Source organism: Bufo gargarizans, chromosome 5, assembly GCF_014858855.1.
Source record: "Bufo gargarizans isolate SCDJY-AF-19 chromosome 5, ASM1485885v1, whole genome shotgun sequence".
Taxonomy (NCBI): domain Eukaryota; kingdom Metazoa; phylum Chordata; class Amphibia; order Anura; family Bufonidae; genus Bufo; species Bufo gargarizans.
The window spans coordinates 59,055,717-59,076,519 of NC_058084.1; the positions used below are offsets into that span (position 1 = coordinate 59,055,717).

At 49.4% G+C, this 20,803-nt stretch overlaps 2 protein-coding genes across 3 annotated transcripts in view; one reads left to right on the forward strand and one right to left on the reverse strand.

Annotated features, from left to right (window-relative positions):
- WASHC5 (WASH complex subunit 5) overlaps positions 1–10,931 on the reverse strand; it is a 61,068-nt gene extending 50,137 nt beyond the window's left edge. Inside the window, exons 1-5 of the mRNA XM_044292769.1 lie at positions 10,790–10,931; positions 8,910–9,113; positions 7,943–8,088; positions 5,669–5,753; positions 403–503 (exon numbers count right to left, since the gene is read on the reverse strand). Of these exons, the coding sequence (XP_044148704.1) occupies positions 403–503; positions 5,669–5,753; positions 7,943–8,088; positions 8,910–9,095 (518 nt within the window). The 5' untranslated portion in view covers positions 9,096–9,113; positions 10,790–10,931. The remainder of the gene's footprint in view (positions 1–402; positions 504–5,668; positions 5,754–7,942; positions 8,089–8,909; positions 9,114–10,789) is intronic.
- A 21-nt stretch (positions 10,932–10,952) lies between these two features.
- NSMCE2 (NSE2 (MMS21) homolog, SMC5-SMC6 complex SUMO ligase) overlaps positions 10,953–20,803 on the forward strand; it is a 210,191-nt gene continuing 200,340 nt past the window's right edge. The window contains exon 1 of one of the 2 annotated variants that reach the window (XM_044292770.1): positions 10,953–11,042. The gene's annotated coding sequence lies outside the window, so the exon portion shown is untranslated. Of the gene's footprint in view, positions 11,068–20,803 lie in introns of both variants that reach the window. The other variant, XM_044292771.1, reaches the window with a different exon arrangement.

Below are 20,803 nucleotides of genomic sequence, written 5' to 3' on the forward strand. Positions count from 1 at the left end.
GACTCTGCTAAGTGCACTCCCCTATAAGTGGTACGCATGAACAAAATGTTTCACTGAGATGCAAAATTGCATGAAGGCGCCCATGACTGTAACGTGCCGGGTGGCACCTTCTAAATTCTTTTAGGTGGTGCCGCAGTTATAATTAAGAAAAAAGAATAAATGATAGATATTACTAAAAGACATAAACTTGCATTGAAGGGGTTGCCCAGGATTAGAAGAACATGGCTGCTTTTTCTCTAAACACAGCGCCACTGAAGTGAATGGGGACTAGCTGCAATACCGCACACAACCTGTGGACAGGTGTGGTGCTGTTTCTCGAAGAAAGCAGCCATGTTTTTCTACCCCCTTCAAGACTCAAACGTTGCAGGACAATTAGAAGCTGTAGATGTGGATGAGATATACCTGTATCTGTAGTAAGAGACCAGCATCCGCTCCCGCACTTCTCCCTCAATCTTCTGATCGATCACCAGCAGCATCACCCCGTACAGGTACAAAGCTTCACACTGCAGGCAGAATTCACAAGAGTTCTTTCACTGCACTATTTTATACTGTCTGTCCTAAAAAAGTCTTTTTTTTAAAATGAGAAATAATGTATAAAAGCATTTCTAGGGTTAAAGGGCAAATGAGCCTCTAGGAGCAACAGGGGCGTTACCATTACACCTAGAGGCTCAGCTCTCTCTGCAACTGCTGTACTCTCTGCACCTTGATTGACAGGGCCAGGCATGATCACATTTACACTGCCTGGTCCTGTCAATCAAAGTGCAGAGGGCGCGGCAGTTGCAGAGAAAGCAGAGCCTCTAGGAGTAATGGTAACGCCCCCGTTGCTCCTAGAGGCTCATTTGCATATATTAAAACATCATTTTTCTCAGTAATGCGGGCCCATATGAACATGGGACCAACACAGACGCCTTCAGCCTGCCAAGTGCACATGTAACAGGTCAGCCAGTGTCATAGGGACAAAACTGCTGACAGATGCCCTTTAACCACCTCAGCCCCCCTAGCTGAAACCCCCTTAATGCCCAGGCCACTTTTTACACTTCTGCACTACACTACTTTCACCGTTTATCGCTCGGTCATGCAACTTACCACCCAAATGAATTTTACCTCCTTTTCTTCTCACTAATAGAGCTGTCATTTGGTGGTATTTCATTGCTGCTGACATTTTTAACTTTTTTTGTTATTAATCGAAATTTAACGATTTTTTTTGCAAAAAAATGACATTTTTCACTTTCAGTTGTAAAATTTTGCAAAAAAAATGACATCCATATATAAATTTTTCGCTAAATTTATTGTTCTACATGTCTTTGATAAAAAAAAATATATGTTTGGGTCAAAAAAATGGTTTGGGTAAAAGTTATAGCGTTTACAAACTATGGTACAAAAATGTGAATTTCCGCTTTTTGAAGCAGCTCTGACTTTCTGAGCACCTGTCATGATTTCCTGAGGTTCTACAATGCCCAGACAGTACAAACACCCCACAAATGACCCCATTTCAGGAAAGTAGACACCCTAAGGTATTCACTGATGGGCATAGTGAGTTCATAGAACTTTTTATTTTTTGTCACAAGTTAGCGGAAAATGATGATTCTTTTATTTATTTTTTCTTACAAAGTCTCATATTCCACTAACTTGTGACAAAAAATAAAAACTTCCATGAACTCACTATGCCCATCACAAAATACCTTGGGGTGTCTTCTTTCCAAAATGGGGTCACTTGTGGGGTAGTTATACTGCCCTGGCATTTTAGGGGCCCAGATGCGTGAGAAGTAGTTTGAAATCAAAATGTGTAAAAAATGACCGGTGAAATCCGAAAGGTGCTCTTTGGAATGTGGCCCCTTTGCCCACCTAGGCTGCAAAAAAGTGTCACACATCTGGTATCGCCGTACTCAGGAGAAGTTGGGGAATGCGTTTTGGGGTGTCATTTTACATATACCCATGCTGGGTGAGAGAAATATCTTGGCAAAAGACAACTTTTCCCATTTTTTTATACAAAGTTGGCATTTGACCAAGATATTTATCTCACCCAGCATGGGTATATGTAAAATGACACCCCAAAACACATTGCCCAACTTCTCCCGAGTACGGCGATACCACATGTGTGACACTTTTTTGCAGCCTATGTGGGCAAAGGGGCCCACATTCCAAAGAGCACCTTTAGGATTTCACCGGCCATTTTTTACAGATTTTGATTTCAAACTACTTCTCACGCATTAGGGCCCCTAAATTGCCAGGGCAGTATAACTACCCCACAAGTGACCCCATTTTGGAAAGAAGACACCCCAAGGTATTCCGTGAGGGGCATGGCGAGTTCCTAGAATTTTTTATTTTTTGTCACAAGTTAGTGGAATATGAGACTTTGTAAGGAAAAAAAAAAATCAAAAAAAATAAATCATCATTTTCCGCTAACTTGTGACAAAAAATAAAAAATTGGAGGAACTCGCCATGCCCCTCACGGAATACCTTGGGGTGTCTTCTTTCCAAAATGGGGTCACTTGTGGGGTAGTTATACTGCCCTGGCATTCTAGCGGCCCTAATGTGTGGTAAGTAGTTTGAAATCAAAATGTGTGAAAAATGACCTGTGAAATCCTAAAGGTGCTCTTTGGAATAGGAACCCCTTTGCCCACCTAGGCGGCAAAAAAGTGTCACACATGTGGTATCGCCGTACTCAGGAGAAGTTGGGGAATGTGTTTTGGAGTGTCATTTTACATATACCCATGCTGGGTGAGAGAAATATCTTGGCAAAAGACAACTTTTCCCATTTTTTTATACAAAGTTGGCATTTGACCAAGATATTTATCTCACCCAGCATAGGTATATGTAAAATGACACCCCAAAACACATTCCCCAACTTCTCCTGAGTACGACGATACCACATGTGTGCCACTTTTTTGCAGCCTAGATGCGCAAAGCGGCCCAAATTCCTTTTAGGAGGGCATTTTTAGACATTTGGATCCCAGACTTCTTCTCACGCTTTAGGGCCCCTAAAATGCCAGGGCAGTAAAAAATTCCCCACATGTGACCCTATTTTGGAAAGAAGACACCCCAAGGTATTTAATGAGGGGCATGGCAAGTTCATAGAAATTTTTTTTTTTTTTGGCACAAGTTAGCGGAAATTGATTTTCTTTTTGTATTTTCTCACAAAGTCTCCCTTTCCGCTAACTTGGGAAAAAAATTTCAATCTTTCATGGACTCAATATGCCCCTCACGGAATACCTTGGGGTGTCTTCTTTCCGAAATGGGGTCACATGTGGGGTATTTATACTGCCCTGGCATTTTAGGGGCCCTAAAGCGTGAGAAGAAGTCTGGAATATAAATGTCTAAAAAATTTTACGCATTTGGATTCCGTGAGGGGTATGGTGAGTTCATGTGAGATTTTATTTTTTGACACAAGTTAGTGGAATATGAGACTTTGTAAGAAAAAATAAAAAATTAATAAATATCTATTTCCGCTAACTTGTGCCAAAAAAATGTCTAAATGGAGCCTTACAGGGGGTGATCAATGACAGGGGGGTGATCAGGGAGTCTATATGGGTGATCACCCCCCTGTCATTGATCACCCCCCTGTAAGGCTCCATTCAGACGTCCGTATGTGTTTTGCGGATCCGATCCATGTATCCGTGGATCCGTAAAAATCATACGGACGTCTGAATGGAGCCTTACAGGGGGGTGATCAATGACAGGGGGGTGATAAGGGAGTCTATATGGGTGATCACCCCCTTGTCATTGATCACCCCCCTGTAAGGCTCCATTCAGACGTCCGTATGTGTTTTGCGGATCCGATCCATGTATCCGTGGATCCGCAAAAATCATACGGACGTCTGAATAGAGCCTTACAGGGGGGTGATCAATGACAGGGGGGTGATCAATGACAGGGCGGTGATCAATGACAGGAGGGTGATCAGGGAGTCTATTTGGGGTGATCAGTGGTTCATAAGGGGTTAATAAGTGACAGGGGGGGGGGTGTAGTGTAGTGTAGTGTAGTGGTGTTTGGTGCTACTTATTACTGAGCTGCCTGTGTCCTCTGGTGGTCGATCCAAACAAAAGGGACCACCAGAGGACCAGGTAGCAGGTATATTAGACGCTGTTATCAAAACAGCGTCTAATATACCTGTTAGGGGTTAAAAAAATTGCATCTCCAGCCTGCCAGCGAACGATCGCCGCTGGCAGGCTGGAGATCCACTCGCTTACCTTCCGATCCTGTGAACGCGCGCGCCTGTGTGCGCGCGTTCACAGGAAATCTCGGCTCACGCGAGATGACGCGTATATGCGTAGCTGAGCGCAGAGCTGCCGCCTCCGGACCGCAATCCTGCGTTTAAAGGGGTTCTGCAGTTTTATTTAAACTGATGATCTATCCTCTGGATAGATCATCAGCATCTGATCGGCGGGGGTCCGACACCCGCGACCCCTGACGATCAGCTGTTTTAGAAGGCAGTAGCGCCACGGCCTACTCTCGGTTTCCCTCAGGCCCAGTGACGTCACGACTAGTATCAATGGCCTGGGCGGGGCTAAGCTCTGTTCACTTGAATGGAGCCTAGTCCCGCCCAGGCCATTGGATACTAGTCATGACGTCACTGGGCCTGCGGTAAACAGCGAGAAGGCCGTGGCGCTACCTGCCTTCTCAAACAGCTGATCGGCAGGGGTCCCGGGTGTTCGGACCCCCGCCGATCAGATGCTGATGATCTATCCAGAGGATAGATCATCAGTTTAAACAAACTGCAGAACCCCTTTAAGAGACAAATAAAGGTCATCAACGTTTGAAGCTCAAGTCCTGCAGCATTTCTCGGTGTCCCCCATGACAACACTTCCTGCTTATGCTCTTACCCTCTTCTGCTTTGTCAAAAGGTACACTGCTGGGATTTAAAAATCACCATCCTCATTAATGTACGCCTATAGCCACAACATAGTCCCGTCAGTTGAGATTTCGATATTGCTTGAATGCAAACTAGTATCCATTTTGTGGTTCTTACATGCAGAAGTACAGGGCAGGAAGTGTTGTCATGAGGATTCTGAGGCAGAGGTGCTGCAAGTATTGGTCCTGCAATTTCACACTTCTTCCCCACGAAGACTTGGATGTTATATGTGGTTGTCACACGTGTCATGTACACTACGGGCTCATTTACAGGCGTGTATACAGAATTTTTTATGTTACTTTTTTCTTTTTTTTACAGTTTGTTCAGTTTTGTTTCCTATCCGGTATCGCTAATAGGCCCTTTTCACACGAGCGTGTTTTCTGCACCGGTGCAATGCGTGATGCGAACGCATTGCGCCCGCGCTGAATCCGGACCCATTTCATTTCAATGGGTCTGTGTACATGAGCGTTGTTTTTCACGCCTCAGTTGTGCGTTGCGTGAAAATCGCAGCATGTTCTATATTCTGCGTTTTTCACGCAACACAGGCCCCATAGAAGTGAATGGGGCTGCGTGAAAAACGCATCGCCTCCGCAAGCAAGTGCGCATGCGATGCGTTTTTCACTGATGGCTGCTAAGAGATGTTTTTGTAAACATTCAGGGTTTTTTTATCACGCACAGTGAAAAACGTATCCATACGCATTGCAACTGAACGCGATCGCAGACAACACTGACTGAAATTGCTTGCAAAATGGTGCGAGTTTCACTGAACGCATCCGGAGTCCAATCCGTCACGCTCGTGTGTAAGAGGTCTTACTCACCAGCAGCTGCTTCCCATCTTCATTGAGAAGAACCGTTTCCAGAGTTTGCTGAATATAAATCCCTTCATTAAGATCGTCCAAATATCTGAAGGCGGATAAAGACAAAAAAACGTACAAGTGAGGGTCAATGCAGTAAAAGAAATGGACATAATGTAAATTCTAAAAATATTAAAGGGGTTGTCCACTTTTGTACAAGTGATGGCCTCTTTTCAGGATAGACCATCACTATCTGATTGAGGGAGGGGGCAGACATCCCTGCCGATCAATTCTTCTGCTGTAGCTCTGGTGCTGGACCTACCTGGCACCATCCATCGTGTAGTGGGCAGAGCTGGTTACTGCAGCGCTACTCCCAGTAAGCAGCTTCGTCTGCTACAGTATGGATGGAGCTGTAAGGTTCTGGCGCTGGAGCTACAGTGAAGCAGCTGATCGGCGTGGCGTCGATCAGACAGCGATGGGCGATCTCTTTCCTAGTTTCACAATTTTTTTAATGTGGAACTGTCCCTACCAGTAATACATGCCACATCTGTCCAGGATGCTGCTGCCCTCAATAACCCCCACATGTCAACGTCATTCCTGGGCTGATTTTCTCGCCCACTGACGGTCACCGATTCTTCCCCGCCACTTGCAGGGTCTGTCATGGGTGCTCTGCTCTCTCTACACTGGTACACAATCTTTGTAAGGCACCTTACTATCTACAGCCCGTGTGAACTGCTTTCCTTGAATGCTTTCCCCCCTCTCCACACAAATCTGACCCGTGCAACTGCCCCTCAGCTATAATCAACACCAAGAAAAAGGAAGGGGGGGGGGGGGCAGAGAGAGTCATCGGAAACAAGAGCTTTGTACTTCCCAGGGTATGCCAGGTTTAGCATAGCAGCCGGCAATGCGAAGGTCTTACAAAGACTCTACAACAGGAAGACTATTTAGATAGTTGCCTAATTTTGCAGTTTGAAAGCAAATGAGTCATAATAAAAATTAGTTTACACGTGTCCATGGACTTTAATGGCAGTTAAAAAAGAAAACAATCATGTCAATGTTTACTTCTTATAGTAAGGGTGGTGGACATGTCTGTGAACTGACTGATTCATTTGAAATGTCTTTATCCTTCTAATAAAGGTCTGCGACAGCTGAGGTCTGTGTCATGAGGTTCTGCAGCAGCTGAGGTGTGTATTATGGGGTTCTGCTGCAGCTGAGGTGTGTATTAGGCGGTTCTGCGGCAGCTGAGGTGTGTATTAGGCGGTTCTGCGGCAGCTGAGGTGTGTATTAGGCGGTTCTGCGGCAGCTGAGGTGTGTATTAGGCGGTTCTGCGGCAGCTGAGGTGTGTATTAAGCGGTTCTGCGGCAGCTGAGGTGTGTATTAGGCGGTTCTGCGGCAGCTGAGGTGTGTATTAGGCGGTTCTGCGGCAGCTGAGGTGTGTATTAGGCGGTTCTGCGGCAGCTGAGGTGTGTATTAGGCGGTTCTGCGGCAGCTGAGGTGTGTATTAGGCGGTTCTGCGGCAGCTGAGGTGTGTATTAGGAGGTTCTGCGGCAGCTGAGGTGTGTATTAGGAGGTTCTGCGGCAGCTGACGTGTGTATTAGGAGGTTCTGCGGTAGCTGACATGTATATTAGGCGGTTCTGCGGCAGCTGAGGTGTGCATTAGGAGGTTCTGCAGTAGCTGACGTGTGTATTAGGCGGTTCTGCGGCAGCTGACGTGTGTATTAGGCGGTTCTGCAGCAGCTGCGGTGTGTATTAGGAGGTTCTGTGGCAGCTGAGGTATGCATTATGATGTTATGCAGCAGCTGAGGTGTGTATTATGAGGTTCTGCTGCAGCTGAGGTGTGTATTAGGAGGTTCTGCAGCAGCTGAGGTATGTATTAGGAGGTTCTGCGGCAGCTGACGTGTGTATTAGGAGGTTCTGCAGCAGCTGGAGCACAGACCTGTATAATGGACACTGCAGGTGCTGAAGAATGTATTTCTTAGGAGCAGGAGAACTAGATGTCCGTCAGGGGCTGCACAGGAGAAGGGACTTCCTGCTAAAGTGTCCTGTGACTGATCAGAGATAAGCAGCGCCTCTGTAGCACTGCTCATCTCTATATAAACGTCACGCTGACATCAGGATGTGATGTTTATACAAACATTTTACAGACAGGTGAATGGGACGTTTCCATTGATGCATAAGATAAGTACAGTGTATAACATGAATGTGCAGATTCATTTCCGACATTAGCAACACCAAAACGGACGGATCACTGGAGTCCTAAAGGTGGGGATGTGACAGAACTTACCTATCAGCACTTACCTATTTAAATCGACAATATACTTGTGGACACTTTCAAAGGCCAAATAAAACCTTGTGAGGATTTCGATGTTGTTTTCTCTGAATTCCTCGTCCAGATCTTGAAGTTCTGGTTTGGCCTCCAGCCTCCCCTCCCAGTTCTCCGGACCCTGTGCAGACCAGATACAGCAATCAAGTTGTCAAGCTATTAAAATAATAAAAATACGTTATATACTCTGATCGCCTCCACTCTGATCGATCGCCTCCACTCTGACCGCCTCCACTCCACTTTATATCACACATGATCGCTGCAGCCAATCGCGGCACAGAACTGCTGACACCAGTGCCTTGTTGCAGTGGTCATAGGCATTATACGGGCACGTCCACGCTGCAGTCGTGAAGACAAAGCCGGGTGGGGAGGATCGGACCGGTGGCACCGCTAGGTGACAGGGTGTCTTCCTGTTACTGTCTGCTGAAAACGTAAGGACCAGTTCACACGACTGATCTTGAAAAACACACACAAATAAAAATAAATAAATCAGCACAGAATCCACGTGCCTTTTTTTTTTAGCTGTTTTTTCATGTGGGTTTTTTTACGCACTTCGGATGCGTTTTTTTGACAGGTCTTTTTTTTTTTTTTTTTAACCAATGTGCTCAACATTAAGCTTTTTGAAGCAGATCTGCGCCAAAAGAGACCAGAAAATGGACAAAAAACTCATGGACTTACATGAATCGGTCTTATTCTGCTTCACATTTATTTTAAAGGGAGATTCTGCCCCAAGATAGGACATGCTCAGTCATCACAGAACTGGAACCCAACCCTGACCTGTTGTAGCACCAAACGCAGTGCATGGTTGGGGTGGCACAAAGTCTGGCGAAACCCAAAGATTCTCAGCAAGGAGGGGGTCCCACCAGTCCCCCCCCCCCCCATCAGTCAATTGAGGAGGAACCATTTTAATATAACAGCCAGAACTATATTATTATTCTTCACCTTGAAATAACTGAAATCAAATATGATCTCGCCATATTTCTGCTGGTCGGCCTTGTCCTTTAACCTGAAGACGCCGGGCACAAACTCAGAGAGTCTCAGCAGCTCAGCAATGATGGCATTGCCCCGGGAGACGACGCGCAGGACCGCCTGTCCACAGAGATTGTTCTCGGCCAGGAAGTCCACCATGTTGGTTCACGTCTTAACCTGTGGCAAGAGCAGAAAGAAAGAGAATTGTGAATTTAAAAGGAAATTTTAACATAAATCTTTAAAGGGATATTCCCTACTTATAAAGTGATGGTATACAGCTAGGAAACGCCATCACTTATGATGGTGGGGGATACAACCTCGGGGACGCTCATAGATCCAGAGAATGAAGGGGGAGGGTTGTGTCCCCTTTGATCTTTTCCCTGCCTTGTGGTGAATTACTAGCAGCTTGCAATGAAGGTCCTGCTGGGTGTTGACAGTTGGGGGCGTGTCCTGCTGGGTGTTGACAGTTGGGGGCGTGTCCTGCTGGGTGTTGACAGTTGGGGGGTGTGCCCTGCTGGGTGTTGACAGTTGGGGGGTGTGCCCTGCTGGGTGTTGACAGTTGGGGGGTGTGCCCTGCTGGGTGTTGACAGTTGGGGGGTGTGCCCTGCTGGGTGTTGACAGTTGGGGGGTGTGCCCTGCTGGGTGTTGACAGTTGGGGGGTGTGCCCTGCTGGGTGTTGACAGTTGGGGGGTGTGCCCTGCTGGGTGTTGACAGTTGGGGGGTGTGCCCTGCTGGGTGTTGACAGTTGGGGGGTGTGCCCTGCTGGGTGTTGACAGTTGGGGGGTGTGCCCTGCTGGGTGTTGACAGTTGGGGGGTGTGCCCTGCTGGGTGTTGACAGTTGGGGGGTGTGCCCTGCTGGGTGTTGACAGTTGGGGGGTGTGCCCTGCTGGGTGTTGACAGTTGGGGGGTGTGCCCTGCTGGGTGTTGACAGTTGGGGGGTGTGCCCTGCTGGGTGTTGACAGTTGGGGGGTGTGCCCTGCTGGGTGTTGACAGTTGGGGGGTGTGCCCTGCTGGGTGTTGACAGTTGGGGGCGTGTCCTGCTGGCTGTTGACAGTTGGAGGCGTGTCCTGCTGGCTGTTGACAGTTGGGGGGGGGGTGTCCCTGCACCGTCTGACCCTGGCAGTACTGATTGGATAGTGTCAGACTGTGCAGGGACACCCCCCAATTGGTAACACCCAGCAGGACCTTCATTGTAAATTGCTAGCAATTCATTCATAACTTCTACCAGGAATAATAGAGGAATAGCACAACAGATAGTGATAATAGATGCTGCAGAATGGGAAGGAGTTACTATAACAGACATGTCAGGAGAGGTCCTGTCCTCTTTACCATAAGATATGGCATTATGATGTTCTGCAGCACCTGAGACAGGCGTTGTCAGATATACACTGCAGCTGCTGAAGAACCTCTTGGAGCAGCCCAAGTAAATCGACCAAAGGAGAAGGAGCTTACTACAAAAGCGATCAGTGACAGAACTCTGATGGAAGAAGAGATAAGCAGTGTCTGTGGCGCCGCTCATCTCTTGTCTGATCGCCAGGCTCTGAGTACAGATATTACTTACAGGGGGGGGGGGGGTGTAATGTTTCCAGGAAATCATCCTCAATATAATAGCTGTTACTATGGAAACAGAGGGAGAAACAGACATATTGGGGGGCGCTGAGGTAGTCACAGATGGATGGAGCAGTGAATTCTGGGAGAAAATAGTGATAGACGAGCGAAGAGCAGTTCAGCCGAATCTGAAGCAATTGGGAAACTACAACTCCCAACATGTCCTGACAGCCACTCAGCTGTCAGGGCATGCTTGCTGGGAGTTGTAGTGAGCCACAAGTTGCCCCAGTGCGGTGCCTCCATACCTGCACGTGGACGTGGAGAAGAAGGGGGGCGCTCTCCAGCTCACACTACTCCGAGATCAAGCCCCAATCCGGGCTGAAGAAGGAAGCCGCTGACATCTCAGCCTCCCCCCCATCACATGACCCGCCAGCCTACTGTCAGGTGATTGCGGCGCCTGCTGATGACGTCACGCCGGCGCGCTCGTTCCATAGCAACCTCCAGACCCGGCCGGGGGGCGTGGCCGAGAGAAAGGAAAAGCGGCGCGCGCCAGTCCAGGTACGCAGCTTGTTGTGACGTCCAGGTAGGCGCTGATGGTAGACGAAGCAGCACCACAACTCCCAGCAGGCTCTTTCTCATAGCGGTGCCTGCTGGGAGTTATTTAGCTGATACAAGTTCTTCATGTGTTCTATTTGTAGGAAAGCTGGGTGACTGATGCTACAGCTGCCTCAGGAATGTCACCCAGCTTTCCCAGGCCCCTGAAGGCACGTCTAATTACACGTTATTGCCCCGTGCTCCGGTGGAAGTTATATCTATATTGGTTGTCACCCAGCTTTCCCAGGGACAGATATTCTGTAACCATGTGACGCTGCTTGAGGCCGGGTTCACACTGTGCGGTTTTCTGTGTTTTATTTCCACCCAATATAGAGAGGAGCTGTTTGTGCTCACACAGGACGAGACTTATCATCTCCTTTGCGCCAGAAAAGTGACTTTAAAAAAGTTGCAAGCTGGATAAAACATTAAAAATAAAAATAGCCGCAAGTGCCTCTTTTTATGCTGCCCTTGGATGTGGCAGGAGAGGGACGTGACCAACTGCTGAGACAAACGTATCTTCATATACACCAGGAATCTGCGACCGCTCTGGACCGCCGAGGACTATGACGAGGACTCGGCTCATCCTCCGGCAGCGCAAGGGAAATCAAGACCAGCGCAGAAAGCTTCGCACTTAAAAAAAAACAAACCTTAGTGTCAGAATCTGCGCTCAAAGGGGGACATTTATAAAGACATTGAATTCCTCTGCACTGCTGGAGGAAGCGCCAAAGTTATGTAGAGACACAGACCTATAGATAAGTTTGCCGCTTTGTCTGGCAGGGCGTGCGACAGACTTAGGCCTCATGCACACGACCATTGTGTGCATCCGTGTCCGTTGTGCCGTTTTCCGTGATTTTCTGCGGACCCCTTGACTTTCAATGGGTCAGTTGAAAACTCGGAAAATGCACCGTTGTTCATCTGCGTCCGTGATCTGTGTTTCCTGGCCGTGAAAAAAATATGACCTGTCCTATTTTTTTGACGGACAACGGTTCACGGACCCATTCAAGTCAATGGGTCCGTGAAAAAACACGGATGCACACAAGATTGACGTCCGTGGCCGTAGGCTACTTTCATACAGACGGATCCGAAGATCCGTCGGCATAAAAGCTTTTTCAGAGCTGAGTTTTCACTTTGTGAAAACTCAGATCCGACAGTATATTCTAACACAGAGGCGTTCCCATGGTGATGGGGAAGCTTCAAGTTAGAATATACAACGAACTGTGTACATGACTGCCCCCTGCTGCCTGGCAGCATCCGATCTCTTACAGGGGGCTGTGATCCGTACAATTAACCCCTCAGGTGCCGCACCTGAAGGGGTTAATTGTGCGTATCATATCCCCCTGTAAGAGATCAGGGGCTGCCAGGCAGCAGGGGGCAGACCCCCCTCCCTCCCCAGTTTTAATTTCATTGATGGCCAGTGCGCCCCCCCCGGCCCCCCCTCCTCCCTCTATTGTATTAATTTCATTGGTGGCCAGTGTGCGGCCCCCCCCCTCCCTCTATTGTATTAATTTCATTGGTGGCCAGTGTGCGCCCCCCCCTCCCTCTATTGTATTAATTTCATTGGTGGCCAGTGTGCGCTGGGGCTCTGATCGGTAACCATTGCCGCTACTGCAGTCCTGGTTGCCATGGTTACTTAGCAATATTAGAAGCATTATACTTACCTGCTGCGCTGTCTGTGACCGGCCGGGCGCTCCTCCTACTGGTCAGTGACAGATCATTAAGCAATGCGCCGCACAGACCTGTCACTTACCAGTAGGAGGAGCTCCCGGCCGGACACAGACATCGCAGGTATAATGCTTCTAATATTGCTAAGTAACCATGGAAGCCAGGACTGCTTGGTTACCGATCGGAGCCCCAGCGATTAAACCGGGACTCCGATCGGAACTTTCCGCTGCCACCAATGATCGGGGGGGGAGAGGGGAGGTCGCATACTAGCCACCAATGAAATTAATACAATAGAGGGGGGGGGGGGGACCGCACACTGGCCACCAATGAAATTAATACAATAGAGGGGGGGGGGGCGCACACTGGCCACCAATGAAATTAATACAGTAGAGGGAGGGAGGGGGGGCCGCACTGGCAACTGAGGGGTTAATTGTGCTGGACAGGTCACCATGGAAACCAGGACGCTACTGCGTTTTAATTTTTTTGCGTTTTCATTTTTCTTCCCTATCTTCCTTGAGCCCTTACTTTTTTATATTTCCGGTCACATAGCTGTATGGAGGCTTATTTTTTGCAGGACGGGTTGTACTTTCTAATGCCACCATTAATTATGGCATACAATGTAGTGGGAAGCGGTAAAAAAAATCTAAATGGGGTGGAATTGGGAAAAAAAACACAAATCCTCCACCGTTTTACGGGTTTTTTCCCCACAGCGTTTCATTTGTTGCAAAACTGACCCGTGCCCTTCATTCTCAGGGTCAGTACAATGATACCCCAGAAGTGTAGGTTTTTTATGTCTAAATAGTGTAACAATAAATTTTAACTTATATAATAAAATATATATTTTTTATAGTAATATCTACTGAGCTGGTAAGAGAAGCAATAAATTGGCACATTTTCAATTTTTACCCTTTTTTCTGTTACGCAATTCGCCGTATTGGAAAAATATTTTTGTATTTTAATAGTATGGGTTTTTTCGGTCACGGTAATGCCCGTGATGTTTATATTTTTTGTTATTTAGGTTTTTAGTTTTTTAATATTTGGAAAGGGGGGTGATTTAAACTTTTTTTGTATATTTTCTCCCCCAAAATTTTTTGCCTAAAAAAAATCTATTAATTTTTTTTTTATTTTGATCAATCATGTATTTTTTAAAATGTCTTTATTACTGTCCATTGCTCATTTCTTACATTGACCTGCCATATGGTGGCCAAAATAAGAATTGTTTGAATACTCTAGGTCTTTTCAGTGAGACCCAGGGCATTTTAACAAGTTACCAGCAACTCCATTGACCGCAGGGGATGTCAGTAGGATTCCCAGAAGCGCGAGCTTCCGGGTTTTTGACACTTTGGTTGCCGTGATCTCCCTTGAGCACGGCATCTAAAGGCTTTAATTGCCTCTATTGGCATTATTGACGGTCGCGGTAACTAGCAGCAGGTCTCTGCTGTTTGAAAAGGCAGAGACCTGCCGACCATAACGTCCACCTGACGCTGCCATACACGGTGTCCACCTGACGCTGCCATACACGGTGTCCACCTGACGCTGCCATACACGGTGTCCACCTGACGCTGCCATACACGGTGTCCACCTGACGCTGCCATACACGGTGTCCACCTGACGCTGCCATACACGGTGTCCACCTGACGCTGCCATACACGGTGTCCACCTGGCGCTGCCATACACGGTGTCCACCTGACGCTGCCATACACGGTGTCCACCTGACGCTGCCATACACGGTGTCCACCTGACGCTGCCATACACGGTGTCCACCTGGCGCTGCCATACACGATGTCCACCTGGCGCTGCCATACACGGTGTCCACCTGACGCTGCCATACACGGTGTCCACCTGACGCTGCCATACACGGTGTCCACCTGACGCTGCCATACACGGTGTCCACCTGACGCTGCCATACACGGTGTCCACCTGACGCTGCCATACACGGTGTCCACCTGACGCTGCCATACACGGTGTCCACCTGGCGCTGCCATACACGGTGTCCACCTGACGCTGCCATACACGGTGTCCACCTGACGCTGCCATACACGGTGTCCACCTGACGCTGCCATACACGGTGTCCACCTGGCGCTGCCATACACGGTGTCCACCTGGCGCTGCCATACACGGTGTCCACCTGGCGCTGCCATACACGGTGTCCACCTGACGCTGCCATACACGGTGTCCACCTGACGCTGCCATACACGGTGTCCACCTGACGCTGCCATACACGGTGTCCACCTGACGCTGCCATACACGGTGTCCACCTGACGCTGCCATACACGGTGTCCACCTGACGCTGCCATACACGGTGTCCACCTGACGCTGCCATACACGGTGTCCACCTGACGCTGCCATACACGGTGTCCACCTATCCTAGCGATATTCCCCATAGTCTGGGATGGGAATACCGCTTTAACACTATGCCATTCCTCTTGCTGGCATAGATTTAAGCCAATTTCCACGCCCAAAAAAGTGCCACTAGCTTTCCCTCCCACGCCATGCCACCTTTTCTTGCCACTTCTGAAGGGGGAAAAGTTGCAGTTTTTGCTGCAAAAATGACATACAGGTGGCATAAAGCACTTCATAAATACCCTTCAAAATATTTTCCCCATTGGTTTCAAAAGGATAACATGACGAGACTGCCGCCGGCGAGTTTTTCTCCATGTAAAATAGAATTTTGCATCATGGGAAAAAAATTAATTGATGCGTGAATTTTTGAGGTGGTAAAACTGCGCAGGTGGCCACTCGTGGATCAGCACTATTGAATAGGGGTAATCCGCAAGTACAAACGGCAAGGGGCCGCAGAAATGAGAATCAGCCTCAGACATCAAAGATACAAGCCAGAGCTTTCTGAACTGTATTTCCACTGTGTGAACACGCCCTTATAGAGAGCGAGGACCTGCGCGTGATCTTCTCCAGGTATGGAGCGCGCAGGAGCGTCTCTCTGTGCCCGGCAAATCAAAAGTGTAAGTTCACTTTAAAATGCATAGCCCTTGATCAAGCATAGGTGATAAATGCCAACTTGGTAATCATCCATGAGTTGGGTCCCCCCCAATTGCCAGAACGGGGCACCCCAGTACCCCTTTGCTCCTTGCCACAAGACTTTGAATAAAGAGACAGTCATGCATGCACCCTGCTGCTCTATTTAAAGTCTCTAGCGCTGATGGAAAGAGGGGTCCCTCATCCTAGCGATCGCTGGGATCCTCATCATATAGAGGAGGGGTCAGCAGCCTTCAGCACTGTGAAACTACCACTCCCAGCATACACACTCACTCAGCTGTTTTTGTAACTCCCATAGAAGTGAATGCAGCATTCTGGGAGTTGTAGTTTCAGAACAGCCGGAGTGCTGAAGGTTGCTGATCCCTGATCTAGAGTTTGACTTCAGGCTGGAGTGCCCTTTTATTTGTCATCGGGCAGTGACCACATCATGATGAACATACTCGCTGATCACGCGGGCACTGCTGCGTTGTCCTTGCGATCCGGAGCAGTGTAACGGCTGCAGTCCTGTTGTGACTGCCGAGATCATAAGCTCTGATCTCTGCTGTTTAACCCTTTGAATACTGTAAACCATGGCGATCGCAGCATTTAAAGGGAGCAAGTCAATGTTGAACCTCCCCATTGAATCCCTGTGATGCATTCAGGCTCATACCTAGCATAGTTGACAACCAAGGGTCCATTGAACGATCCCAGGGCTCTCTGACCATTCTTCCTGTTATGAAGGCTTGCTGCCTGTATACTGTTAGTACACCGACTAATGTACTGCCATATAGATAATATCCCACTACATTATATTAACAAAAAATAAAAACACCTGTGGTTTAAAAAAAGCTAAATTGGTCTTGAGAGATGATGTGGACTATCAGCTTACTGAGGGATCAGGTTACTTGCTGCCCATAGAAGTCAATGGAGGGAGACAGACATACAAAAAATGCTACTGAAGCATCTAACAAGTTTCACTGCCCCATGCAAATCCAGCCTGTGAAAAAAGACCCTGCGAGGTGAAAACTGACATCACCTGAAATGGAAAATACACTTTAAAGGGGTTCTCCGGTAATAATGACATTTGACTAAGTGCCAGCAGCCTGCCCTACTGAGTTAAGGATTCATACTTACCTGCTCCCCGCTGGTCCAGCCCCCCTCACTGCCTCCAGTGTCTACATCTACATGGTCACATAGCTGGCTTCAGTGGTGACATGGCCACTAGCAGCACGTCACTTCTGAAGCCAGTCACTGGCTGCAGAGGGGCATGCCACCATGTCCATACTGCGCCTGGGACCAGAGTAGTTAAGTATAAATCTTTAGATTAGTGGGTCATCGCTATCTGATCTGTGGGGGTTGCCCCTAGCACCGCAATCACAGCATACCAAGCACAGCGCCCTACATTGTATAGTGGCTGTGCTTAGTATTACATCTCAGCCCTATTGACTTCAATGGGGCTGAGCTGTGCACAGGCCATGTGACCGATGAATGTGACGTCACTGGCCTAGGAAGGGGCCGCAGGGCTCTCCGATGCTCTGCATCCTCTTCAAATAGCTGAGGGGTGGAGGTGACAGAAGTCGGACCCCCAATATTCAGATTTTGATGACCTCTCCTGAGCTCACCTCATTTGCTGTACCAGGCACAGGCATCCGTGATTAGTGAGGGGAAAGGAGAGCACTGCTGTGATTACTGAGGGGAAGGGAGAGCGCTGCTGTGATTACTGAGGGGAAGGGAGAGCACTGCTGTGATTACTGAGGGGAAGGGAGAGCGCTGCTGTGACTACTGAGAGGAAGGGAGAGCACTGCTGTGATTACTGAGAGGAACGGAGAGCGCTGCTGTGATTACTGAGGGGAAGGGAGAGCGCTGCTGTGATTACTGAGGAAGGGAGAGTGCTGCTGTGATTACTGAAAGGAAGGGAGAGCGCTGCTGTGATTACTGAGGGGAAGGGAGAGAACTGCTGTGATTACTGAGGGGAAGGGAGAGCACTGCTGTGATTACTGAGGGGAAGGGAGAGCGCTGCTGTGATTACTGAGGGGAAGGGAGAGCGCTGCTGTGATTACTGAGGGGAAGGGAGAGCGCTGCTGTGATTACTGAGGAACAGATAAATAAATATTACCCTTAGGGGAAAAGGGAGGAAGTGCTGTGACTACTGTGTGGGAATGGGGGAGCAATACTATGACTACTACTGGGGATGATGGGAGCACTGCCGCGACTACTAAGAGGGATGATGGGAGCACTGCTGTGAATACTGAGAGGAACGTGGGGTCAAGGCACTACTGGAGGGGAGGACGTGTATTGCCAGGTCCTCACATCTCGGTTGCGCTGCCTTTGCTGTCTGTCTTTTATCAGACAGTGGCACACCTTTATAAGATGCCAATAAGCCCATAGGACAGCGGGCACAGAGCTAGAACACAGGGAAGACATCAGCATCTTATAGATCGGTATGTGTTCTATCAGACTTCTCCGTGTGCTCTTCAGGGGCTGTTTATGGGTTCATCAGTGTCCTGTAGATGACAGGTGTCCTGTGAGAAGGGAGCAGACGATGAGTTGTTCTCCCCAGTATTTCCTGCATAAAAGTAGAGGAACATAGGGCTGCTTCATCACATCTGCACAGAGCGGCGCTGCTTCATCACATCTGCACACAGCGGCGCTGCTTCATCACATCTGCACACAGAGCGGGGGTGGTTCATCACATCTGCACACAGAGCGGGGGTGCTTCATCACATCTGCACACAGAGCGGGGGAGCTTCATCACATCTGCACACAGAGCGGTGGTGCTTCATCACATCTGCACACAGAGCGGCGCTGCTTCATCACATCTGCACACAGCGGCGGTGCTTCATCACATCTGCACACAGAGCGGCGCTGCTTCATCACATCTGCACACAGAGCGGGGGTGCTTCATCACATCTGCACACAGAGCGGGGGTGGTTCATCACATCTGCACACAGAGCGGGGGTGCTTCATCACATCTGCACGCAGAGCGGGGGTGCTTCATCACATCTGCACAGAGCGGCGCTGCTTCATCACATCTGCACACAGAGCGGCGCTGCTTCATCACATCTGCACGCAGAGCGGGGGTGCTTCATCACATCTGCACAGAGCGGCGCTGCTTCATCACATCTGCGCTGCTTCATCACATCTGCACACAGAGCGGGGGAGCTTCATCACATCTGCACACAGAGCGGGGGTGCTTCATCACATCTGCACACAGCGGCGGTGCTTCATCACATCTGCACACAGCGGCGGTGCTTCATCACATCTGCACACAGCGGCGGTGCTTCATCACATCTGCACACAGCGGCGGTGGTTCATCACATCTGCACACAGAGCGGGGGTGCTTCATCACATCTGCACACAGAGCGGGGGTGCTTCATCACATCTGCACACAGCGGCGGTGCTTCATCACATCTGCACACAGCGGCGGTGGTTCATCACATCTGCACACAGAGCGGGGGTGCTTCATCACATCTGCACACAGAGCGGGGGTGCTTCATCACATCTGCACACAGCGGCGGTGCTTCATCACATCTGCACACAGCGGCGGTGCTTCATCACATCTGCACACAGCGGCGGTGGTTCATCACATCTGCACACAGAGCGGGGGTGCTTCATCACATCTGCACACAGAGCGGGGGTGCTTCATCACATCTGCACACAGAGCGGGGGTGCTTCATCACATCTGCACACAGAGCGGGGGTGCTTCATCACATCTGCACACAGAGCTGCTTCATCACATCTGCACACAGCGGCGGTGCTTCATCACATCTGCACACAGAGCGGGGGTGCTTCATCACATCTGCACACAGCGGGGGAGCTTCATCACATCTGCACACAGGCACTCCAGCCTGTGTGCTTCATCACATCTGCACACAGAGCGGGGGTGCTTCATCACATCTGCACACAGAGCGGGGGTGCTTCATCACATCTGCACACAGAGCGGGGGTGCTTCATCACATCTGCACACAGCGGCGGTGCTTCATCACATCTGCACACAGCGGCGGTGCTTCATCACATCTGCACACAGCGGCGGTGGTTCATCACATCTGCACACAGAGCGGGGGTGCTTCATCACATCTGCACACAGAGCGGGGGTGCTTCATCACATCTGCACACAGAGCGGGGGTGCTTCATCACATCTGCACACAGAGCGGGGGTGCTTCATCACATCTGCACACAGAGCTGCTTCATCACATCTGCACACAGCGGCGGTGCTTCATCACATCTGCACACAGAGCGGGGGTGCTTCATCACATCTGCACACAGCGGCGGTGCTTCATCACATCTGCACACAGAGCGGCGCTGCTTCATCACATCTGCACACAGAGCGGCGCTGCTTCATCACATCTGCACACAGCGGCGCTGCTTCATCACATCTGCACACAGCGGCGCTGCTTCATCACATCTGCACACAGAGCGGGGGTGGTTCATCACATCTGCACACAGAGCGGGGGTGGTTCATCACATCTGCACACAGAGCGGGGGTGCTTCATCACATCTGCACACAGAGCGGGGGAGCTTCATCACATCTGCACACAGAGCGGCGCTGCTTCATCACATCTGCACACAGCGGCGGTGCTTCATCACATCTGCACACAGCGGCGGTGCTTCATCACATCTGCACACAGCGGCGGTGGTTCATCACATCTGCACACAGAGCGGGGGTGCTTCATCACATCTGCACACAGAGCGGGGGTGCTTCATCACATCTGCACACAGAGCGGGGGTGCTTCATCACATCTGCACACAGAGCTGCTTCATCACATCTGCACACAGCGGCGGTGCTTCATCACATCTGCACACAGAGCGGTGGTGCTTCATCACATCTGCACACAGAGCGGGGGTGCTTCATCACATCTGCACACAGCGGCGGTACTTCATCACATCTGCACACAGAGCGGCGCTGCTTCATCACATCTGCACACAGAGCGGGGGTGCTTCATCACATCTGCACACAGAGCGGGGGTGCTTCATCACATCTGCACACAGAGCGGGGGTGCTTCATCACATCTGCACACAGAGTGCCTATTTGGTGCCTATTTATATGTACAGCCTTTGTTACCACTGACTGATAGCTCAGCACCTTATTA